The sequence below is a fragment of the Tamandua tetradactyla genome, chromosome 23 (assembly GCF_023851605.1).
Source record: "Tamandua tetradactyla isolate mTamTet1 chromosome 23, mTamTet1.pri, whole genome shotgun sequence".
Classification (NCBI taxonomy): Eukaryota; Metazoa; Chordata; class Mammalia; order Pilosa; family Myrmecophagidae; genus Tamandua; species Tamandua tetradactyla.
In genome coordinates, this window is record NC_135349.1 from 42,383,716 (window position 1) to 42,410,015 (window position 26,300).

Sequence of the window (26,300 nt, forward strand, 5' to 3'; positions counted from 1 at the left end):
AGTGGGCATCCTTGTCTTGTTCCTGGTCTTAGACACCTTTCGGTCTTTCACCATTAAGGAAGATGTGAGGTGTAGGCTGTTCATATATGCCCTTTATCATGTTGAGGAAGTTTTCTTCTGTTCTTAGTGTTCTAAATGTTTTTGTCAAGAAAGGGTGCTGTATTTAATCACATGCCTTTTCTGTACCAGTCGAGATAGTGTGTGTTTTTTCCTTCATTCTGTTAATGTGGTGTATTACATTAATTGATTTTCATGTGTTGAACTTGTTTTGCATTCCAGGGATAAATCCCACTTAATCATGATGTATAATTCTTTTAATATGCTGTTGGATTTGGTTTGCTAGTATTTTGTGGAGGATGTTCGCATCTAAATTCCTAAGAGATATTGCTCTGTAGTTTTATTTTCTTGTCTTATTTTTGTCCGGCTTTGGAATGCAGGTGATATTGGCCTCCTAGAGTGAGTTAAGGAGGGTTCTCTCTTCTTCAGTTTTTTTGGATAGGTTTGAGGAGATTTGAAGTCATCTTGGAAAGTTTGCTAGAATTTCCCTGTGATTTTTTTTAAGGGGGCAGGGCAGTGGGGGGTGTGGTTACTGATTCAGTCTCTTTACTAATAATTGGTTAGTTGAAATCTTATGTTTCTTCTTGAGTCAAGGTAGGTAATTTGTATTTTCTAAGAATGTGTCCATTTCATGTAGGTTATCTAATTTATTGACATACAGTTCATAGTATCCTCTTATAGTCCTTTTTATATGAGCAGGGTTGGTAGTAGTGTCCCCCTTTTCAGTTCCAGTTTTTGTTATTTGTATCTTCTCTTTTTTCTTTGTCGGTCTAGCTAAATGTTTGTTGATTTTAGTGATCTTTTTAAGACCTGACTATTGGTTTTGTTGATTCTGTCTATTTTGTTTGTTTGTTTTCTATTTCATGTCTCTCTGTTCTAATCCTTATATTTTCTTCCTTCCGCTAGCTTGGGTTTTATTTGCTCACTTTTTTCTAGTTCTTCCTGTTTTGAGGTTAGGTCGCTGAATTGAAGTATTTCTTCTTTTTTAATGTAAGCACTTTGAGCTATAAATTCCCCTCTCATCACTGCCTTCACTGCATCCCATCAGTTTGGGTATGCTGTATTTTCATTTTCGTTCGCCTTAATTTTGCTTCTGATTTCTCCTTTACCCCATTAGTCGTTTAAAAATATGTTGTTTAATTTCACCATATTTGTGAATTTTCCCTTTCTTCCTCTGTTACTGATTTCTAGCCTCATTCCATTGTTGTTGGAGAATATACATTATATAATCTGAATGAATATTTTTTAATTTATTAAGACTTGTTTTGTGACCCAACATATGATCCTTGTCCAGTTGAGAAGAATATGTATTCTGTATCGTCAAGTACAGAATTCTGTATCTGTTAGGTCCAGTTGGTTTAGTGTATCATTCAAATCCTGTACTCCTTATTGATCTCATTAGACATTTTATCCATTATTAAGGGTGTTGTTTTAATGTCTCCTACTATTAATGTAGAACTGTCAATTACTCCCTTCAAATCTGTCAGTATTTGTTTCATGTATTTCGGGATTCTGCTGTTAGATGCAGATATATTTATAATTGTTACATCTTCCTGTTAAATTGCCCCCTTTATCAGTGTATAATGACCATCTTTGTCCCTCATAACTGTTTTTGTCTTAAAGTCTATTTTATCTAATATTGGTATATAGACACCTCAGTCTTTTCTTGGTTATTCCTTGCATAGTGTATATGTTTTCCACTCTTTCACCCTCAACCTACTTGTATCTTTGGCTTTAAAGTGAGTCTCTTGCAGACAACTTATAGTTAGATCATGCTTTTTTTAATCTGTTCTGCCAGTATGTGCCTTTTGACTGGGGGGTTTAATCCACTTACATTTAATTTAAAGTCTCTGCTGATAATACAGTTCTTTCTTCTGCCAAATTGCTGTTTAGTCTTTGTAAATCTAATACCTTTTTTCCTTTACTTCCGTCAAAGCCTGCTTTTATATTTATTTGCCTTTTTGTGTTGTACCATATTGAGTGTCTTCTCACTTCTATCTGGATATATTTTTAATCTATTTTCCTTGTGGTTACCATGGGGTTAAAATTTAACCTTCTGAATATATACCAATCATATTTAGTTTATACCAATTTAACTTCAGTAGCATGCACATGTTCTTTTTCTATACTCCTCTTTGCCCCCACCATTTTTACTTGTTACCATTTTTATCTTTTTACATTGTTTATGTCCAAAGGCTTCAATTTGTCATTACTTTTTATGCATTTGCATTTTAAAGCTCCTGTAGGAAGTCAAATGTGTATATTGGTACATTTGATGGTATCCCACACATCTTCTTAGGCTGTTTCACTTTTTTTCGTTCTTTGTTTTTACCCCTTTAAAGCTTGGGTCAATCTCATTGTCTTGTCTTCAGGTTCATTGATTCATTTTTCTACCAGCTCCAATCTTCTTGAAACCCACTTGGAAATTTTTCACTTCAGGTATTGTGGTCTACAACTACAGTACTTCTGTTTGATTCCATTTTAAAATTTCTGTCTCTTTATTGAGATTCTCATAGTGTTCATTCATTGTTCTCTTGATATCCATTAATTTATCTCCTTGAGCATATTGAGGATCATGTTTTAAAAGTCTTTGCTATGTCCAAATTTTGATCCTCTTTGCTGATTGTTTCTAGATTTTTGTGTGTTCCTTTTAATGGGGCATCATTTCCTGTTTCTTTTTGTGCATGTGATCTTTTGTTGCAAACTGTACATTTTAATATTTTAAAATGTTAACTCTGGAATTTAGTCCCTAAGCTGTCTGTTCCTTCAGTTTGTATCCACCTAGTGATATAGCAGAGATTTCAGTCTTGAGTGCCAGAAGCTCACAAATATAAACCTATGCAAAAAGTACTTTCACAGTTGCTGTAAATTGATTCTGTGTTGGCCTGTACACACCTTCAGAGTTTAGCCCTCCTGTCAGGAAGGTTAACCTGAGACAAATGTGAAGTGCAGGTCCTCTCCATCTTTTCTGAGCCTTTGTCTTGTCCTGGCCTCCTGCTTGTTCTTAGCCTTAGGAATTCCCCAAGTTTATAGAACCTCACATTCCTGCTTTACTACACCATATGAAAATAGATTTCCCCCTCTTCTAGGTGCTATATTGTATGACTTAAAGCACATGATCTTTTTTGCCAGGCTGCCTCAACTTAATTTGTTTCTTACATTGCTTTAGCAGTCTTCAAGCTACATACAGTTGCAGGGCAGGTTCTGGAAGGGCAAGCCAGAGATTGTTTCCTGGTTCAGTCTTTTAGGTTGTCACTCAATAGATTGGTACTGACATAACCCCAGTGTGCATATAGGGGTTACTCTGGCCCGTCCCTGCCCTGGGGGGGAGGAGGTTGGGAGTGCCACCGGGGTACCACAAACTTCTCCTACCTTTTTTACAGCTGCATTTTCTTGATTTAGTACTTTCACTGTTATTGCAGCTCTTTAACTGTGTCCTAAGTTTTGAGGAAGATAGTTGTGCCTATTTTTGTTAGTTGTTCAAAGATTCTGTAGGGAAATGGCATCTTAGAGTGTCTTATGTGCCATCTTGGTTGACTAGATGAGCATAATGTTTTGTAATTCATCCATTTTGTTGCATGTGTTAGTAGTTCCTTATTTTTATTGCTGCAAAGTATTCCATTGTATGGATATGCCACAATTTGTTTATCCATTCTTAGTTTATGGACACCTCCATGGTCCCAGTTTTTATTTATTATGAATAGAGCTGCTAAACATTTCTTTTACAAGAATTTTTATAGATACACCCTCTCTTGGGTAAAAATATGCATGAGAGAAATTTCTGAGTCATAGCGTAGGAATGTATGTTTTATAAGAAACTGCTAGATTTTTTTCCAAAGTTGTTGCACTATTTTACATTTCTACCAACATCTGAAAGTTTTAGATGTTCTACATTCTTACCAACATTTAATGAGAGCCCTTTATGTGCTTATTGGTCATTTGTATATCTTCCTTTGCAGAGTCACTCACTGTTCAAGATTTTTGCCCACCTTTAACGATTGAGCTGTTAATCTTGTGTGTGTGTGTGTGTGTGTGTGTGTGTGTGTGTGTGTATGCTGTTAATCTTTTTATTATTGAGTTGTGATGATTCTTTATATATTCTGAATACTGATTCTCATATCAAAAATACGTTTTGCAAATATTTTCTCCCAGATTATGGCTTGTCTAGTTAAAGAGCCCAAGTGTTTTAGTTTTGATCAAGTCTAAGTTGCCTGTGTTTATTTTAGTGAATATTGCTTCCTATGCCCTATCAAATAAACTCATTTCTCCCTCCAAGCTACAAAGATGCCCTATGATGTTTTTAAATAGCAGGTTATAGTTTTAACTTTTATGTTTAGATCGATGATCCATTGTCATTCAGTGTGTGGTGTGAGATATGGGTAATGGTTCATTTTTTTCATCTGACTAGCCACTTTTTTGAGCAACATTTGTGGAAAAAACTTTCCTTTCCCCCATTGAATTGATTTGATCTTTTTGTCCAAAATACCACATAACTACATAAATATGAATCTCTTTCTGTGCTTTCTATTCTGTTGCACTGATGTATTTATCTGCCCTTATGCTAGAACTGCAGTGTCTTTATGACTTTACCTTTATGGTAAGTTTTGAAATCAGGTGGTGTAAGTACTCCGATTTTATTCTTTTTTTCAAGATTGAATGGAGACCATCAGTCCTTTGCATTTCCACCTGCATTTTAGAATCATTTCCCACTTTCTCCGAGAAAAGACTACTGGCATTTTGATTGAGTTCATAAACTCGGTACGTCAATTTGGGGAGAATTCATATTTTTAAATATTGAACCTCTCAATCCGTGAGCATGGTATATCTCATCTAAGTTCTCTCAGTTGTAGTTTGTACTTTTCAGTGTACTGGTCTTATTGATGTCTTTTATTAAATTTAATGTTATTTGATGCTGTTATAATAGTAATTTTTAAAATTTACTTTGAAATTGTTAATTGCTGATATACAGAAATTCATTAATTTTGGTGTATTGGCCTGATATACTGTGACCTTACTAAAGTCAACTGTTGTTCTAGGAACTTTCTTATAGATTCCTTAGGATTTTCTACATAGGCAATCATAATGTCATTGAATAACAACAGTTTTATTTTTTCTTTTTCATTATGTATGCTGTTGATTTGTATTTCCTGCCTAACTGCCCTGGCTAAGACCTTCCACACAGTGTTGACTTGAAGTGATAAAAGCATATATCCTTGCTTATTATTGATTAGTCTTTCCCCACCAAATGTAACATCAACTGTAGGGCTTTTGTCTATAGAAATGAATGCTGAATTTTGTCAGAAGCCTGCTTTGCATCTATGGAGGTGATCATGTTTTTCGTTTTGTTTTTTCTTTTAAGTCTCTAAATATGGTGAATTACCTTGATTGATTTTCAAATATTTAATCAACCTTGCATTCCTGAGATAAATATCCACTGGTCACGGTATATCACCCTTTGTACATATTGCTCAATACAATTTATTAGTATTTTGTTAAAGATGTTTATATGTGTGTATGTTCACAGAGGGTATTGGCCTGTAGTTTTCATGGTGATGTCTTTGTCTGATTTTGGTATCAGGGTTATACAGGCCTCATAAAAAGAGTTGGAAAGTATTCTTCCCTCCTCCTCTGTTTTCTGAGTTTGTGCAGGATTGCTGTTATTTCTTTCTTAAAGGTTGAATAGAATTCACCAGTGAAACCATCATGACTTTGAGTTTTCTTTGTTGGAATATTTTAATTTATGAATTCAGTGCCTCTACTTGATACAGAGCAATGTAATTTTTCTGTTTCTTCTTGGGCTAGGTTTGCTAAGTTGCGTCTGCCAATGAATATATCAGTTTCATTTAAGTTGTCAGATTTGTTCACATGAAGTTGTGTATAACAGTATCTTTTTAGTCCTGAATTTCCATTTCCCTTCAGCCTGAAGGATTTCCTTTAATGTTTCTTGAAGTGCAGAATCTTAGTCAAACAGTCTCTCTTGGCTTTTGTTTGTCTGGGGAAAAGAAATACTTGGATATTTTCATTGGATATAAATTTCAAAGTTGACAGTTTTTTTTCCCTCTCAGTATTTAAAAAATGTTGTTCTGTCTTCTTGCTTCCATTATATGTGTCTTCTTGCTTCCATTGTTTCTGTTGAGATGTCAGCAGTTGTTTTTATCATTTTCTTCTGACTATTCCCAATATTTTCTCTTTATCTTTGGTTTCCAGCAGTTTGTGAGATGTGATGTACCTATCTGTGGGTTTCTTTATATTTATCCTCCTCAGATTTTATTGAGTTTTTCAAATACCCAAATTTGTATCTTTAGCCATATGTGGAAAGTTTTTGCCTTAATTTCTTCAAATATTATTTCCACCCCATTCTCTCTGTCTCTTCTGGAATTTTAATTACACGTAAGTTTAACCTCTTTATATTGTCCCACAGATTACTGATGCTCTGTTTTATTTTTGTTTTGTTTTGTTTTTCAGTCACTGTTTTCTCTCTTTTTCAGACTGAGTAATTTCTATTGATTTGTCATCAGTTTACTCACCCTTTGTCAGCTTCCAGTCCATTCCCATATGTATTCAGTGATTTTTTTCTGTTATGTTTTTCACTTCTAAAGTTTTCTTGTATAGTTTTTATTACTCTTCTGAGATTTCCTGTTTGTGTGTTACAAGCATATTTACCTTTACATCCTTCAGATATAATAGCTGTCTCAAAACTCTTGTTTGCTAATTCTAAAATTTGCTTCATCTCATGGTTAGTTTCCACTAATTGCATTTTGTCTTGGGCATGGATTACATGTTCCTTTTCTTTGGGTAGTAACTTTGGGTTCTGTCATGGGCATTATAGAGACTCTTGAATATGTTTTGTTCCTCTAAAGAGTATTGGATTTTTGTTTCTTAGTTTGATTTTACTAGTAGTTAACTTGTCTAGTCTTACTGTCTTCCCTGTTTGGGGAAATAGTTGAAATCTTTGTTTTTTCAATTTCAGGGAAATGCATGGTATCTGCTCTGTATGTGCATGGTTCAGGGACCGACCAGAGATTTGGGCACCGTTTATATATAGAATTTGTGACTATCTGTCTTTGACTCTCTCCTTTCTTGGATTTCCCCCCTTCACTTTCCAGCCCCTGTGGTAACCTCAGACTCTATTCTCTGGTTCTTCAAGTAAGACTGCCAGTTTTGTCCATGTTTTAGACACCCATTCAGCTCCAACTATATAAAAAACAGGACACAGTAACCATATGGTTCCCTTTTTCCAATTATTAACTTCCTCTCTCCATTTCTCACAACTCAGTTTCTGCCGGGTTTTGTTTGTTTGTCACTGTTTTTCAGTAGTTTTTAAAAACATCTTGTCCAAAGTTTATACAGTACTTATGATCTACAGGAGGGTTATTTCAGTAGGCTGATACATGCTGTATCAATCAGGGCTGATTTTTGAGACCACTCAGTAAAATAATCGTGTATTCTACGAGTCTAGGGGCAAGCCAGTGAGGGTGAGAAAAGCTGGCAGTGGATGAGAGAAGAGCTGGATTGGTGGCAAATAGGAGTAAAGCGGATAGGACCTGGTGACTGAAAGTAGCCTATAGGAGACATTCATTAAACGTTTGTGGAATATTGTTTAAATGAGGGGGATGAGCAACTGAAGGAGCAAAGCCTTGGAGAATGAAAAGCAGCAGATGCTGATTCTTAGAGTGTGAGCCTGGGTGACTAGAAAGAAATAAGGTTTATCAAATAGAGGTTTTGTTAGCAGGCCAAGACAGCCTCTTCGTTGTATTAATAGGTTGGTAACATATTTATTAGTCATGTACAAGTACATATATTTCAGTCTCTAGATTGTGTCGCAGCGGGTATCATTGCTCAGGTATCTTCAGTAATTTCTTTTTTTACTTTTAATTTGGAAGTAATTTCAAACTTTAGAACAGTCACACAAATATTACAAAGAACACCATATGCCCTATATCCAGATTTATTTGTTACCGTTTTGCTTCATTTGCTTTATGCTTCATGCATACATACTCTCTTCCTCCCTCCCACCCTATTATAGAAACACATTCTCTCTCTCTCTTTCTCTTGCGCGCGCGTGCACGCATAAACGCACACACACATACACACAGTTATATTCTTCTGAACCATTTGAGAGTAAGTTATATATGTCATAGCCCTTTATCCCTAAATATTTTGCGTATTTCCTAAACATAAGGATATTCTCCTACATAATTACAGTACAGTGATCAACCTCAGAAATTTAACGTTGGTATAATACTTTTATCTAATCTTCTGTTCATATGTCTATTTTATTTGACCCAGTAGTGATCTTTATAGCAGTTTTCCTCCAATATAGAAACCAATCTATGATAATTTCTATCTAGTTTTTATGTCTCTTTAGTCTTTTATACAGCAGTCACATTTTTGAAGAATATGGCTAGCTACCCCCCTCTTTTTTTTTATTAAAATATTTCTTCATGACTAGATTTCGGTTATACAAAACCAGAAATACTGCATATGCCAGAATACTGCATAAAGGATGTTGTATCCTTCTTAGAATATCAGTCTGTGGAGAAACACTGTTAAATCATGCAAATATTCAATTCTTTGTCAAAATATCTCCCCAGATTTAGCTTCTCTTGATGACTTTTGCCTCAGCCATCCTTTACTATGGTGGTTGCAAAGTAATGATTCTCCCACCCCATCTCTCTCTCCACCTTTGTTATTTCAGTCAGCATTCTACTCTATTTATTCATCCATTCATCTGTTATGAGTTAATAGAAATTCGTAGATTCCTATTTTTTTCAGTGGTCTAGAATTTATTACTGCCCCTTAATTATTTGGTGCTCAAATTGTCCCAGACATGGCTAGTGAGAACCCTTTCGAGCTTGTTCCCATGTCCATGGTACTTTCTGGTATTGAATGATATTCCAGACTCGTTTTGTACCTTCTGTATCCCAACCCTGGAATTAGCTACTTGTTCAAGGAGCTCCAGGTTCTTTTAAAAGTGGGGAATGGGAGTAAAAACTAATATGAAATATATATATTTACATATATATGAAACATCAAATGTGGTAACATTTTAAAATTGGTGGTTTGGATCTGAGTAGTTAGGGTATGTGTGTTGGAATTCTCTTTAAGGGGGTTGTATTATATTATACCTGTCCTTTAAGTTTGAAAGTATTTCAAAATAAAAAGCTAAAAAAGGGCAGAGATTGGAAGAATGGATTTAAAAAACAAAAAAACTAAAACCTGCACATTACAGGTACTCCTTGCTACTGAGGTCTCTGTGTATCTTGGTCCTTTCAGCAGACAAAGCCAAGAAATATATTCATGAATATACATGTGTTCATTCCATGCACATTTGTATTTACACATGCACGTATATTATATATACACGTCTTAGAAATCACAAGTCCAAATCCTGTGTCTAATTCCAATCCATCTCCTTAGGGGTTCTTCCTTGCTTTCCCCCATTCAAGTATTTATATGTCTTTCTTCCGGCAATATCAACCCATTTATCAATTTGTTCAGTACTGTAATGCATCTAAGTATTTTCAGAATTGTCTTACTCATCCTTACAGAAGCAAACCTACAAAAAAGCATTTCGTTTCCATACTCCATTCAAAATTAGGAACCAGATTTGCACTTGGCTTTTTTCACTTTTTCATTGGAATTCATTCTATATCATTTCATAGAGATCTTCATTTTACTTTGTGATTGCTTACTATTTCATTGAGTGTAAGTACCGTAGTTTATTCAGCCAGTTTTCTGTGCTTAGAAATTTAGACCACCCAGTATTTTGCAATTAATGACCTGGTACATATGTATTTTTTGCTTTGTTGGAGGTACAATGGCTAAATTGCCACTTTAGAAATGGGATTGCAAAATCAAAAGGTAAACACATATGTAATCTTGTTAGGGATTACCACATTCTCCTCCACAAGGATCGTGTCATTTTGCGTTTTCACCAGCAAGGCATGTAAGTGCCCAGTTCTCCAGTCTCTCCAACAGAGAATATTATCAAGCATTTGTATTTTTTTGCAATCTAATGAGTAGGAATTGGTATTTCAGTATTGTTTTACTTTGCATTCTGAGTGGAGTTGAACATCTTTTCGTGTGTTTGAATTGGGTGTGTGTGTGTACATATTATGATTTGTTTAAACATAGTTTTTTGCCCATTTACTTATTAGTGTTTTTGTTGGTCTTTTTCCCCCCCTACAATTTTAAGAGTTGTTTGATGCAAAGATATTAACCCTTTATCTGTGATACACATTGCATCTATTTTCTGTTGGCTTATTTGTCTTTTGATTTTTCTTATGTTATTTTTTGCCATGCAAAAGACTTTTATTTTTATGAAGTTAAATTTATAAATCCTTTATTCCATCTGGATTCTGGGTCATAGTTAAAAAGTCTTTTTGTGCACCCAGGTTTTAAAGGAATTCACTCAAGTTTTCTTTTAGTACTTGTACAGCTTCATGTTTTATGTTTAGATCTCTGATCCATTTGGAGTTTATTCTTTTGTATGGCGTGAGAAATGGGTCTAATTTTATCCCTTTCTAGTTTTTTAAAATCTGTCTTTGTCCCTAGTAATTTGAGAAATCACCTTTATCATACGCTGGACTTCTGTATGTCTTTTCTGGACTTTATATTTCTTGCAGTATTTCTCATGCCAATGGTTCCAGCTGAGCTTTGATTGAACATTAATGTCTCAGAGGGTACCAGGTTCCAAGATTTCCAGTACAGGAGAACTTTGTGGCCTCTTCCCCTTTTGTGATGGAATAATGGGTTCTTAACATTTTCTTAATTGTACTTTCTGAATTTTGTACATTGTTTGAAATCAGCCAGATTTTCTAGTTAAAAAAAAAAAGCTTTTAAAGATACTAGATTTTAAACAGTAAACTTTAGCATAATTTTAAACAACCCTCCAAAAAATACAGTTGCCATTTGTCTTGGTTTCCCAGCTGCTAAAACAAATATCATAGAATTGGTTGCCTTGAAGAACAGGAATTTATTAGCTCACAATTTTGAGGCTAAGAGAAGTCTCAGATCAACGTTGTCAGCAAAGCAATACTTTCCCTGCAAGATTGGCATCCTGAACAGGCTGCTGGTGATCCTTGGTCCTTAGCTTTTCTGTCACATGGCTGTGCTCATGGCAACGTCTTCTTTCTCCTCCAGGTTCCGTTGACTGCCGGGTTCTTGCTCTTCCCACTACTTCCTCTCTTATGTCCAATTTCCTTTGCTTCTAACAGCTTCAGTCATATTGGATTAAGACCCACCCTCATTCAGTTTGGGCACACCTTAACTTGTCACATCTTCAAAGGTCCTATTTCCAAATGAGCTCACTCCCACAGGAACAGGGTTTGGGTCCTGAGCATGCCTCTTCTGGGGGGTCATGATTCAATCCCCAACACTACTGATAACCTTCCTTTTCTCCATATCCCCTCAATAAAATTATGTTTCAAAAGTAGCATGTAATAGGTGTGAAAAATAGGGAAAAATGGAAGGCCAGACAGGCAGTTTTAAGGGCTTGTACTCCCTTATAAGAACCTCCAGGGAAGCAGATTATTCTTTTCCTTCTGCGTATGTGTGAACTGTGAAGTACAGAGACAATGTGAGTGCAGGAGTAATGTGGAGGACCCTGAATAATTGAGTAACCAGAGTTTTTTATGTAAAATTTTAAGGTGTTCATTTCCCTGGGAAACCTGATAGGACTGTGTTCTAGTTTGCTAGCTGCTGGAATGCAATATACCAGAAACAGAACGGCTTTTAAAAGGGGGAATTTATTAAATTCCAAGTTTATAGTTCTATAGCTGTGAAAATGTCCATATTAAAGCAAGGCTATAGAAGTGTCCAATCTAAGGCATCCAGGGAAAGATACCTTGGTTCCAGAAAGCTAATAAAGTCCAGGGTTTCTCTCTCAACTGGAAAGACACATGGCAAACATGGTGATATCTGCTAGCTTTCTCTCCAGGCTTCTTCTTTCATGAAGTCCCCCCAGAGATGTTTTCCTTCTTCATCTCCAAAGGTCTCTGGCTGCATGGGCTCTATGGTGGCTCTTAAGTTTTTTCCAAAGTGTTTCCTCTTTTAAAGGATTCCAGTAAACTAATCAAGACCCACTGGTAATGGGTGGAGTCACAGCTCCCTCTAATCAAAGACTAATACCCACAATTGGGCACACCACACATCATTGAAGATAATCTGATCAAGTTTCCAATCTATAGTGCTAAATAGGGATCTATCCTGTGGATGGATCAGGATTAAAACATGGCTTTTCTAGGGTGCATAATCCTTTCAAACCAGCACAGACTGTATTCGTGTTCATTCCCTCCTTCCCTAAACCTTCTCTCTCTTCCTCTCTCTCACTGTAACAAGAAAAAAAATCTGTGTTTGAGAACCACTTAGAAGGAAACAGTACTCACACTGCCTTTATCAAGTTATAGTTCAGGGAACAAATTTTCTCAAAGAAAAACCAGGACACATTAACTGACTTGTTCATTCACCATGTCAAATTCTGTGAAGCTTTCAAAATGAAACCGGGTTTAATCACCATTTAACAAGTCACCTTTGGAAGAGAATTGCATGAAGGTGGGACATACTATATGTATGTCCCATGTACAGTGAGCAGCGTGTTCACTGATCCATTCAAGGAGCCGTCTCCCCTGTGCAGCCATTAGGTTGCTAACTAATCATGAATGTAATAATGCCAATTTCTGGCTTGATGTAATGAAAATTACTACTTTGTTATGGTAGCTCTACTCAAGTAGAGACCAATACTTTTCTTGTAGAATTTAGGAGCAGCTTGTCTCCATCTATACACTCATCATGGGTAAACTTTTAGACTTCAGTTCATAATCAGGTCTTTCATTTCACACACAGGCAGGAGCTTCCAGTGTTGCTGATTCCTAGTTAAGTGTTAATAGAATTAAGAGTATTAAAATATTTTTACAGGCTGGTCTTCCTCTTCCTCTTAACACCTTTCACGTTGTACCACTTTGTGTTTCAGTTTTACAGGCACCAGCACCCTAGGAAAGAGAAATCTGAGTCCCAGTCACGCAGAAGCTGGACCGGAGGACAGAGAGTCAGGGGAGGTTTCTGACGCTGAGCTTGAGCAGACAGATTCCTGTACAGAATCCCTCTCAGAAGGGAGGAAAAAGTCTAAGAAATTAAAAAGAATGAAGAAGGATTTTTCTCCAGCAGGTCGGTATTGGATCTTGCTAAAGTTCTACTTTTTAAATGCTCTAGAAACTCATAATTTGGGGGAAGAAATTACAGCAAGGCTTCGGTTGGTGCCAGAGCCCATGTATTCCTTCACAGGACCAGATGTTTTTAGGATCTGTTTAATTGGAACATATAAAGCTCAGCATGGAATCCCTAAAAAGCCTGGCTCTGGTAGGGTAACGCCTGTTGGGAAACTCCCCATTCAAGATATAAGTAGTCTATTTTGGAAATGTCTCTCTCTTCCATGATTTACTTATGTGTTTAAAGTAGTCTTAATATTAAAAATGTACATTTACATTTGCACAGAAGACTGCTCCCCTACATATTATTTGCAACAGCAGGGTTTTCACTGTGTTTCCAGCAGAGCTCCAGGCATCTAGATTTCTCTCATAAGTAAAATTATATAGGGAGCAAAGGAGACAAATTAACACATGGTGAGGTCCTCCTTTGTAGTAGTAGGAGCTTTTTCTCTCTATTATGTTTCATTTTTACAACAGCCCTGAGGTTGGGATTTATTATCCCTGTTTTAGCGGTGTGGATGCTGGCCTCACATGGGCTAAGAAACATGTGTAGGTCCCTGTCACTAATAAGAAGCAGCACTGAAAGTGACCCCAGGCTTTCCTGAAACCAAATCACCCGTCCTCTCCGTTACCCAGATGTGCTAGGGAATGTGTGTGACCTGACTCAGCCCCTAGTGCAGTGCAGAGCACATGCCAGTGAATGTTTATGAAAGGCCCCTTTGCTGCTGCTGAGGGACAGGTGGCCATACCATGGTCAGGCAGCAGTAATACTAATACTTTCAGCTCCTGCTAACTGAGTGCTTGATAAGCATCCAGCATGGAACTTAATGCTTTCCAGAAATTCTTCCATTTACGTTTTTGAGATTGTCATCACTGTCTACTTGACAGGTCAGAAGACAGAGACCTAAAAGAATAACGTGCTTGCTCAAGGTCACACAACCCTCAAGTCTGTTGGATCAGAAATTTGTTGCTTTTAACTATGGTTATGTGGTGTCTCCTCAGAATCAGAAGTGCACTGACATAGATGTCACTCTTATTCTCTTTTATCCCACATCTGGACGGTTGCCTCAGTTAGCAGAACTAATAGTAAAATCAAAGGAAAGTGATTAGTTAAGCAGTGGAACTTGATTCATATGCCAGCTAAGAATTTACTGTGCTTTCATTACTTCCCTTTTTGCATGTGGCCCCTTCTATCATGTTTTCTGAATCTCATTGATATTAATGAAATCGAAGAAGCAGAAAGTTGCATTTGCCTTTCATGTGTTGTGCTGCAGCTCAATTTTAAATGAAACTTAAGTTCTTGTTTGAAGCCTTGATGGTATGTTTTAGCTGTCTCCTTGAATCTGGGTATCTCCCTTTACTTGTCCTCCTCCCCTTTCCCTAAATTAAATATTAGGAAAGCTTTTAATCTGTAGCGCACCTAGTCTTCATTTCTGATACCTTGTTACCACTGCCACATTGTACTTGTTCAACAGATACTAAGTATGAAATGCTAGAATGACTTTTAGAATCTAAACATGAATTATTTGGGGGGGGGAGTGTCACTTTTTGTATTCCTTGTCTTGATATCTCATTGCCTTTTAGATTTTTCAGCTTATTTATTACTTCTCAGGGACAAGCTTTTTTCCCTTTTATATCATCATAATTTTAAAGATATTAAAATTAAAGAGTAATAGACTGCCTTAATAGATTAGCTCCTTTTATGTCTTTCATCGTTTTAAGTGAAAACTTTCTATAACTTATTTAGGGGGGTGAATTTATAATACTGTATTTTAAATAGTTTCTTTTCCTTCTCATTGACAATAACGCTGTCACTGCCACAAGATTTGAGCTATAAAAAAAATTGTAGATTTTGTACTTTGTCAGTGCTAAAAGAGAAAGAAAGCAAAAGAAACATCTTGACAACTTTTAATTGAATCAGGGAACTTGAGAGAATTGAGCTTTCTTCTGGGTCACCATTCACAGAGAAGGCATGAGTACAAGGATGGAAGTTTAATGGATTCTTTTAACCTAGTTTGTTTTAAACATTTAATCCTATTAGTGTCAGCAGGATGTAGGTCAAGATATCAGGGGCTGGGCGGGCCGCGGTGGCTCAGCGGGCAAAGTGCTTGCCTGCTATGCCGGAGGACCTCGGTTCGATTCCCGGCCCCAGCCCATGTAACAAAAACGGAGAAACAGAATACAATAAAAAAAAAAACAAGAAAATGTAAAAAAAAAAAAAAAAAAAAAAAAAAGATATCAGGGGCTGAACATGTTGAATCAACCAATTTTGATTGCTGGGTTACTTTAATAAAGTCCTACAATGAATAAAAGTACAAAGTTCACATTCTGTTAAGGATCTCTATTCAACTGTCAGAGGTATTCAAAGTGTACCAGGGGCTGGGAGGGCAGAGTTCTGGTGTTCCCAGGAACCATGTATAGTGTACGGTAGAGTGTGAGAAAGGCCTGTGGAAAAAAGTTGCATGGCATGGAAGCTGAGCTCTAACACTTAGGGAGCAACTTGACAGGTGCTCACACTGTTCATTAGATCAGGTGAGTCCCCAGCACTGTCATGAGGGTATGAAAGACTAAAGACAGTGTTCCACTCTCCACTAGTAAGGAATTTTCTGTTTTCCCAAAGAGGAAATAGAAAATCTAGCACCATGGAATATAGTGGATTGCAGCAATCCTGGAACAACTGATGCTCGTTGAATCAAACACAGAGTATGTATTCTGTTGTACTTTTTTTTTTTGTGTCTTTTAAAAAGGGAAAGTTTATTAAGTTGCAAGTTTACAGTTCTAAGGCTGAGAAAATGCCATGATTAAGGCAAGTCCATGACATCTATTATGTATTTTGGTGTCTAAAATACTGAGTTAAGTACTAGACCCTTCCCAGATAACAAATGACTAAATAGACAGCAAAGGAAATGGGTCAATTAATGAGTTCCTACTGTGGGCCAGGCATTGTGCTAGGAACTACCTTTATTATCTTGTTTGGTCCTTAAAAAAAAAAACCAATAAGATTGAAGGTATTGCTATTTCCACTTTGTAGGAAAGAAGCTGAGACACAGTTACAACCTGCAACATCAGAGTTTTTGGCTGGGGCGTGGAGTGCTGACTCCAAACCTCACATTACATCACTCTGCCCCTGTATGAAATGTTCCAAACTTTAGAGGAAGCAAAGAATTCTTGACAAGGCTGAGTAGTTTTTATAGTTGTTCTAGATCAGAAACAATTACCTACCTGGACTCTCATAACTTAAAAGCCATGTAATATCAAAGTAACTAACCATCCCCACCACCGTTGGGGCTTCTATTTTGTATAGTACATACTCAGTAAATATTTCTCTATCCTATTTTCAGAAAGCGAATGTATAGTGTAAGTCCCTTGTTTTATATTTATTATGGTTAATGTTGTTTGGTAGTGCTGTCTACTTTTTCTCTAAAGAATTCAAGGTGTAGTTCATCATTGATACCTAAAGGAAAACAGCTCTATGTGCCATTTATGCTTCAGTAAACTATTCTAGGACCATGTTTAATGGATGAGTTCCCTTAGCACACTTGTTCTTGCCAAGTATGGTAAATAATCTTCCGGGGCCTGGAGAATCCCCAACCTCAATCTCACCTCCTCACTTCTCCAAGAAATTGCAGGACCAACACACAGTGGCCTGCTGCTAGCTGGGCTGACCATCTCAGAATACTATTGGGTGGTGCAATAGTTGGAGATTCCATCAGCAAGGTGGCTACACATTTTTTATGGAGGGATGCCAAAAGAAGATACATGGAGCTAATGGTTATTTTTTGTCATGTAAATAGAGAAGCTGTTACATGTCTCCCCCCCATCCCTTACAACACATTAGTTTGCCAAGAACCGTGGATTTTATTGTAGTCTTGAATAATCTTTTGAATTTTTCAGCCTTAAACCCTTAGGGTTATAGTACAAAAATTTAGAATCTCCTTAGAGCAGCAGTCTCCTCATGCTATTACAGGTCTCATTAAAGTCAGAAACAAGCTGTACAGTCGCTGCAGTTGGTCACCTGAGAGACTATGCTGAAGAAGGCCAGGGCCTCCCAAGCACCTTGTCATACAGCTTACATATGGGGTTTACAGCTCACACGTGGCAAACGAGGTGTGTGCTGTGCTTGAGGACAGCATGCTCCAGTAACATTGTGCCTTCCCCTCTGTTCTTCCTGGCAGCTCCCGGAGCTAACCTCTCTCAGTTTCTCTTTCAACTCCAGTTATTTGAAAGTGTAAATAAGCAAAAACAATAATATTTTGTGTTTACTACTACTTCTTAATTTCTTTTGTTGTTGTTATTGTTAAAATAATGTACTCACCATGAAAATTTGTAAAATGCAAAAAATGTATAAAGAGGTAGCACTGGATACTCTGTTTTTTCTGTCCCTACCATTTCTCTGCACAGTTGACATCATACTTGCATATGCAATTTTGTATTTTGTTTTTCCCATTTTAGAAACTCTTGGCCAAACCAATTTTAATGTTGCCTAATATTTCATATTAAAATTTTGTTGGATTTATTTTGCCAGCACCTTAATGTCTTTTACGGGATCAGCTTTATTGAAATACAGTTTATAAACAATAAAATCCATCACTTTTATTTATTTATTTATTTTTTGCATGGGCAGGCACCAGGAATCGAACCTGGGTCTCTGGCATGGCATGCGAGGACTCTGCCTACTGAGCCACCGTGGCCCGCCCAAAAGCCATCACTTCTGCGTATAGTTGATGAGCCTTGACAAATGTGTATGGTCACAAAACTACCACAGTCATCAAGATATAGAATAGTCCTCTCGCCCTAGAAAATGCCCTCATGTTCCTTTGCAGTCAGTCCCTCCCCTGCCCTCAGATCCTGGCAACCATTGAACTGCTCCTATCATTATAATGGTTCCATTCCCAGACGCAGAAGTGGAATCATAAAATAGGGAACCTTTTGAGTCTAGCTTCTTTTGTTTGGCATAATCCATCTGAGATTCATCCATGTCGTTGCATGTATCCCGTGGTTTATTCCTTATTGTTACTGAGTAGTGTTCCATCTTATGGGCATATTGCTGTTTAGCCACCCACCAATTCAGGGACATTTCGGTTGTTACCAGGTTTTAGGCAAGTAAGAATCAAATGCTGTAAACATTTGAGTAAGGTTTTTGCATGAGCTGAGTTTTCATTTGTTTGGGTTAGTACCTAGAAGTAGAATTGCTTGCATATGGTAAGTATATATTGAACTTTATAAGAAACAACCACTCTGTTTTCTGGAGTGGTGGCATCATTTTTGCATACCACCCCCTCCCCACAGTGTACAGTGTCCATTCATTCTGCCTCTCACCAGTACTTCCTATTGGCTGTTTTGTTTGTTTGTATTTTTGCCACTATGAAGATATATAGTAGTGCCTCATTGTGGCTTTAAATTGTTTTTTCCTAATGACTAAATGATGTTAAGCATTTTCACATGTCCTATATTTGCTCTCCAGATCTCTTCTTTGATGAAGTGTCTGTTCAAATTGTTAGCCCATTTTTTTTCATTGGTAGCATTGCTAACAATGTTAGCCCATTGTTTTCTTCTTACTAAGATTTTGGGAGTTCTTTCCTTTATGAGTATTTTGCACATATTTTCTTTCAGTTTGTGGCTTTTCATTTCCTTAACAGTATCTTTTGAAGAGTAGAAGTTTTTAATTTTGATGAAGTTCAGTTTATCAGTTTTTTTTCTTTTATAGATTGTCTTTGGTGTCACTTATATAAAATCTTTGCCTGACTTAGAGTTCCAAAGATTTTCTTCTGTGTTTTCTTCTAGAAATTTTCTGCTTCTAGGTTTTATGTTTAGGTCTGTAGTCCATTTTGAGTTAGTTTTTGTGTGATGTAAGGTATGCATTGAACTCTATCATAACAAGAGGCAGACATCCTTAAGTGTCTTTTTGTAAAGAAAAATTGTTTCTGAATAATTCTTTGCGCTCTAGTAAGAAACAGGGTGATGAAAATGAGTTCTCTGAAAAGCTGACCATAGCTCCTTATTTACTAGTTTTGAGACTGATCCTTCATCACTCTACAGCACTTTTTTGGAAAGTACTGGAAAGAGCATTGGCAATTCGCCTCTCATCAGGGTCTCCTTTAGATGACTCCTAAAGTTCTGGTCCCTCCGTATACATCATTCTTGCCCAGTAGTTGTACATTTTAGACTATGAAAGAGCATCTCTACTTGTCCGCAGGCTCTTGGCTTTCCTGGGGCACCACCATGTTCAGTATTGAGCTGCCTTCTGATAAAGGAAAAGGACCAAATGTTCATTAAAAACTTATAGATTAAAAATAAATAAATAATAGGGGGAACAAATGTTAAAATAAGTATATTGAAATGCTAGTGATCAATAAAAGGGAGAGGTAAGGGGTATAGAAAAAAATAGGGGAAACAAAGGCTAAAATATATTGAATAGATGAAAATACTACAGACAGTGAGAGGGAGGGGTAAGGGGTATGGTATGAATGAGTTTTTTTCTTTTTTCTTTTTACTTCTTTTTCTAAGAAATGATCATGGTGATGAATGTATAACTATGTGATGATGTTATGAGTTATTGATTATATACCAAGAATGGAATGATCCTATGGTAAGAATGTTCGTGTTTGTCTGTTATATTTAAAAAAAAATTTTTTAATTGAAAAAAAAAACAACTTAGTGCCAGGAGCTCTACCATGTTACAGAAGTTGTGAGATATAAAGTAGTATTAGTTCCATTTTATAGATGAGGAAATGACACTTGTTCAAAGTCATTGGCTAGTAAAATGGTCAAACCAGGATTCCGTTACTTCTCAGTAGCGCTTCATGGGAGCTGCTTGGCTGCGTATGATGACATGCCATACCACACCCCCTTTCCCAGCCCTGCCTAGCAGTGGGTACAGATTACAAATGCTAAAATAATGGTTGATTTTAGCAGTTTATCTTTTCTTCTCTCAACTGTTTCTCTCCATCTTTATTGTAATTATGCAGTCCATTGTTGAAAGGCACAAATCTGTTATTTTGTAGAATGTCACTCAATTCTGCTTGTCTGATGTTTCCTTATGATTAAATTAAGCATGCGCACTTTTGGCATTAAAACCACAGAAAGGATGTTGTGTCTTTCTTAGATGTTTTATATCAGGAGGCATCTCATGTCAGTCCGTGTTATTGTTGGTAAAACAAATTTCGAGCACTTGGTTAAGATGGAGTCTGTCAGGTTTCTCCAATACAAATTTACCAGTTTTCCTTTTGTAATCAGTAAGTGTTCAGTGAGTAGAGTGCCTCTTGGACCTGTCTCTGCTGCTTGCCCCTTCCATAATGTTCAACTTGTGGTCTCAGAGGAAGAATGCATTCCCAGGAAGAGTGAGAAAGATTTGGGGCTCAGAATGATATCAGATACACCGGACTTGTTTCTATGCCCCCTCATTTGGCTCTAGAGAAATAAAACAGTTGCTAGTGAGGTTGGTGATATTTTGTGTAGCTTCTGTGCATTGAACTCTCTCTTCTCAGAGATCTTGTGCCTTGTCTTGTATTTGTCCTATATCTCACCAAGTTCTCTTTTTCTTTGTATGTGAAACCTTTACTCTGAAAACCCAATTGCTTTAGCAAGTTGTTCTCTGGAATCAATCCCAGGGTACGGATTGTTCTTGAACGCCCTGGTGAGAGTACATAACTGCCAGGAGGTACAGGAGGTGCAGCACTATCTGGCTTCTCCAACTTCAGTCTCTGCAGCAGGGTCCTGCCTGTGGGCTTGACTTGATTCTAAGGCTTGCTCAGGGTTCTGTTCTCCACAATGAGTGTCTCACTCTTCGATTCTGAAGTCAGATCTAGATTCTAGACTCTAAGGTGTTAATTTCTAAAGCAAGTTTTTGTTTGGTAGCATAGCCCAGGTAAGGTTTTTGGTTGAAAATGTCAATGAGGATTATCAGCTGCTCCGCTGTGAATTTGGTGCTACTGTGCCTTTGATGTGTAGCAAAGATCTTGTTGGTGGAGTTTTTCTGAGCCATGTTGAAAGAGATTCCTGGTGTTTCAAACATGTGACTAGTCAGTTGGTTTTAATTCACCTCAATTCTCCACATTTGGAGATGTCACTTTTAACTTATTCAGCATGACTAAATTGGCTACTATAATATTTCTTTGATATGTAAATTTTTTAACTTTTTTTATTGTGTAGTATAACATATATACAAAACAGAGAAATAAAAAAGCAATAGTTTTCAAAGCACCCTTCAACAAGTGGTTACAGGACAGATCCCAGAGTTTGTCAGCTACCAAACAATCCTCTCATATTTTTCCTTCTAGCTGCTCCAGAATATAGGAGGGTAGAGGGCTTAAATTTTTTTACCATCACAATCGACTTTTTTTCTGTCTTTTTTTTTGTGTGTGTGAAAAAGAACGTATATACCAAAAAGCTATAATTTTCAAAGCACAGTACCACAATTAGTTGTAGAACATATTTCAGACTTTGATGTGAGTTACAGTTTCACAATTTTAGGTTTTTGCTCATAGCTGCTCTATAGTACTGGATACTAAAAGAGATATCAATTTGATGGTTCAGCATTCATATTGATTTGTTAAATCCTGTCTTCCATGTATAATTCCACCATCACCTTTGATCTTTCCATACCTCTCATTGGGGTTGTTTGGGCTATGACAATTCTAAATTTTTTATATTGGAAGGGTCTGTCACTAATATGGGGTAGGGGGATGGAACTGTCTGATGTTCTGGAGAGACTGGGCTGGGTTTCAGGGCTTATCTGGACCAGGGATCCAACTGGGGGTTGTAGGTTTCTGAAAAGTTACTATAGTGCATGGAAACCTTATGGAATCTTACATATTGCCCTAGATGTTCTTTAGGATTGGCTGGAATGGTCTTGGTTGGGGATTGCCAGGTTATAATAGGTAGCAAGGGCTACCTGAAGCTTGTGTAAGAGCAACCTCCAGAGTAGCCTCTCGACTCTTTTGAGCTCTCTGCCACTGATACTTTATTAATTACATTTCTTTTCCCCCTTTTGGTCAGATTGGAATTGTTGATCCCACGGTGCCAGGTCTGAATTCAGCCCTGGGAGCCATCTCCCATGTCTCCAGTGAGACTTTCAACCCTGGATGTCATGTCCCACGTTTTCACTTGCAGATTTGGGCTTAGAGAGACTGATGCCACATCTGAGCAACAAAAGAGGTCCTCCAGAAGTAACTCTTAGGCATGCCTATAGGTAGTCTAAGCTTCTCTGCTACCTACATAAGCTTCACAAGAGTAAGCCTCATGATTGAGGGCCTGCCTATTGATTTGGGTATCCTTAAAGTTTGATACAGTATCAGGGGATTTCCTGATGGTAAGGTTTAATAGTTCCATGTTCTTTCTCCTCTCCCTTAGGGTACTTTGCCAATACTTTTTGAATATCTGTTTAATATACTCTAGGATCTTTCCAGACATTACAATAATCTACACAGAATTAAAGGACCGCTTTCTTATTCTGGCTCCCTGTGTTTCAATTGTTCAAATGAGCTATACAGATAGGTTGAATTATATTATGCACTACAGAAAATTTCGGTAGATCAAATAAAACTTTCTTCCATTGGTCTCAAAGAGTATGTGTGGTTCTAAAATATAGACACTGTCTTCCTTACCCCTGTGTTTTCAATTACTTTAACCCCAACCTGTTCGGCTTTGTTCTTCTCTCTAAATATCAGGTCATATATATAAAACACCCTCTCAAAATCCAGAAATAATAATCACTACTCTGGACTTAATGTGTCTGCTCTAAAAGCTTACAATCTAGGCCTGTTTTCTTATAAGCATTTTTTAAAGGTGACCATAACATTGTTGTTCTTTTGTTACTGGCTTATTTAGTCTCACCAAATGTCCCACATGTTCATTCACATCATTGGATGCCTCACGACTTTGTTCCTTTTTGTAACAGCACAACCTTCGTTCATAAGTATGCACCAGTATTTGCCTATCTACTTCTCCATCAGTGTATCCTTCAGCCACCTGCTTTCATCGGTCATCATGTAGAGGGCCCAAAGTCCACAGTCCATCAACATTCTCAATTTTAAATAGTTTCATTCTTCCCAAGAAAAAGAACACCAATAAACACACCCTCACCAAATAGGAAATCTAAACCTCCTCTTAATTATTGTCCCTCATCCATTATTTACCTCTGCTGTTGCTGTGGTAGTGCTGATGGTTTCCTTTTGAACATAGCTCATAGCATGCAATAGCAGTTTCCCCTCTGTACCCTTTACTTAAACACTCTTTATACAAGAATCTTATCTTTGAAGTAATTCTTACAAGAACTAATTCATATTTATAGTTTGAATCTTTGGGACATGTAGGTCTATACAACCCCTTTCATTCCTGTTCATCTTCAATATGGTAATATTACTTCTAGACCCACTAGAGAATCACCTTCACTCCTATCTATTCCCTTACATTGAAGTTCAGCCTCATTAGCTAATGGTTCACCCATCTTTAGTTTCTATGTATCTCTAAGCCCCCATATTCTGTATTATAAGCCTCTGATTATACCTTTATTCTGGTCATAAAAGTGGAATCATACAGTATCTATCCCTTTGTGATGGCTAATTTTGCTCAGCATTATGTCCTCAAGGCTCATCTATCTTGTCATGTGCTTCAGGACCTCACTTTGTCTTAGTGCTGCATAATACTCCATCATATGTAAATAATCACATTTTGTTGATACACTCATCTATTGATGGGCATTTGGTTTGTTTCCATCCTTTGGCCATTGAGAGTAATGCTGCTATGAACACTGGTGGGCAAATGTCTGTGTCGTTGCTTTCAGCTCTCCTAGGTATGTACCAAGTAGTGCTATTGCTGGGTCATAGGGCAACTTGATATTTAGTTTCCTAAGGAACCACCAAACAGTCCTTCCATAGTGGCTCATTCCCAGCAGTGCATAAGTGTCCCAGTTTCTCCACATCCTCTCCAACATTTATAGTTTCCTGTTTGTTTAATAGCAGCCATTCTTATAGGTGTGGGGTGGTATCTCATTGTAGTCTTGATCTGTATTTCCCTTATAGCCAAGGAAAATGAGCACCTCTTCATGTGCTTTTGAGCTATCTGTATTTGCTCTTCAGAAAAATGCCTGTTCATATCTTTAGCCCATTTTATAATTGGGTTGTTTGTTCTTTTGTTGTTGAGCTGTGTGATTTCTTTGTATATACCAGAAATCAAACTTTTGTCTGATATGTGATTACCAAATATTTTCTCCCATTGAGTTGGCTGCCTCTTCACCTTTTTGACAAAGTCTTTTGAGGTGCAGAAGCATTTGATTTTGAGGAGTTCCCTTTTATCTATTTTTTCTTTTGTTGCTTGTGATTTGGGTGTAAAGTTTAGGAAGCTACCTCCTATTACTAGGTCTTGAAGATGTTTCCCTACATTTTCCTCTAGGGGCTTTATGGTACTTAAGTTCTTATATTTAGGAGTTTGATCTACTTTGGGTTAATTTTTGTGTAGGGTATAAGATAGGGGTCCTCTTTCATTCTCTTGGCTATTGATATCCAGTTCTTCCATGCCCAATTATTGAAAAAACTATTTTGTCCCAGTTCAGAGGATTTCGGTGCCTTGTCAAAAAAAATCAGTTGACCATAGATTTGGTGGTCTATTTCTGCACTCTCAATTTGATTCCATTGGTCAGTGCTTCTGTCTTTGTGCCAGTACCATGCTTTTTGACCACTATGGCTTTATTATAGGTTTAAAAGTCAGGGAATGTTAATCCTCCCACTTCATTCTTCTTTTTTAGGATGCATTTAGCTATTCGTGGTCTCTTTCCCTTGCAGATGAATTTGGTAGTTTTTCCAAATCTTCAAAGTAGGTTGTTGAAATTTTGATTGGTATTGTGTTGAATCTGTAGATCAATTTGGGGAGAATTTACATCTTAAATATATTTAGACTTCCTATCCATGAATAGGGAATGTCTTTCCACCTGTTTAGATCTCCTTTGATTTCTTTTAGCAATTTTATGTATTTTTCTGTGTACAATCCTTTACATTCCTAGTTAAGTTCATTCCTAAGTATTTGATTGTTTTAGTTGCTATTTTGAATGGAATTTTTTCCTTAACTAACTCCTCAGCTAGGTCATTGCTTCTGTATAGAAATGTTACTGATTTTTGCACATTAATTTTATATCCTTCTACCTTGCTGAATTTGTTTATTAGCTCAAGTAACTTTGCTATAGATTTCTAGAATCTTCCAAGTATAGTATCATATCATCTGCCAATAATGAGAGTTTTACTTCCTTTCCAGTTTGGATGTCTTTTATTTCTTTGTCCTGCCTGATTGCTCTAGCTAGTACTTCTAGCACAATGTTGAATAATAGTGGTGACAGTGGGCATCCTTGTCTTGTACCTGATCTTAGGGGGAAGGTTTTCAGTCTTTCTCCATTGAGTAAGATGCTGGCTATCAGTTTTTCATATATTCCCTTTATCATATTGAGGTTGTTACCTTTGATTCCTACCTTTTAGAGTGTTTTTATCAGAAAAGGATGTTGAATTTTGTTGAATGCTTTTTCCACAATCGAGATGATTGTGTGATTTTTCCCTTTTGATGTGTTAATGTGCTATATTACATTAATTGATTTTCTTGTGTTGAACCATCCTTGCTTTCCTGGTATAAACCCCACTTGGTCATGGTGTATAATTCTTTTAATGTGCTGTTGGATTTGATTTGCTAATATTTTATTGAGAAATTTTGCATCTATGGTTATTAGGGAGATTGGCCTGTAGTTTTCTTTTCTTATTGCATCTTTACCCGGTTTTGGCATTAAAATGATATTAGCTTCATAAAATGAGTTAGGTAGAGTTCCTTTTTCCTCAATTTTTTGGAAAAGTTTGAGCAGGATTGGTGTTAGTTCTTTCTGGAATGTTTGATACAGTTCCCCTGTGAAGCCATCTGTCCCTGGGCTTTTCTTTGTAGGAAGATTTTTGATGACTGATTGAATCTCTTTACTTGTGATTGATTCATTGAGAGCTTCTATTTCTTCATGAGTCTGTGTAGCTTGTTTATGTGTCTCCAGGAATTTGTCCATTTCATCTA

At 37.0% G+C, this 26,300-nt stretch overlaps 1 protein-coding gene across 2 annotated transcripts in view; it reads left to right on the forward strand.

The window, feature by feature from the left end:
• PARN (poly(A)-specific ribonuclease) overlaps positions 1-26,300 on the forward strand; it is a 226,455-nt gene that overhangs the window by 190,912 nt on the left and 9,243 nt on the right. For both annotated transcript variants that reach the window (XM_077141737.1, XM_077141738.1), the window contains one exon: positions 13,031-13,224. In XM_077141737.1, the coding sequence (XP_076997852.1) occupies positions 13,031-13,224 (194 nt within the window). The remainder of the gene's footprint in view (positions 1-13,030; positions 13,225-26,300) is intronic.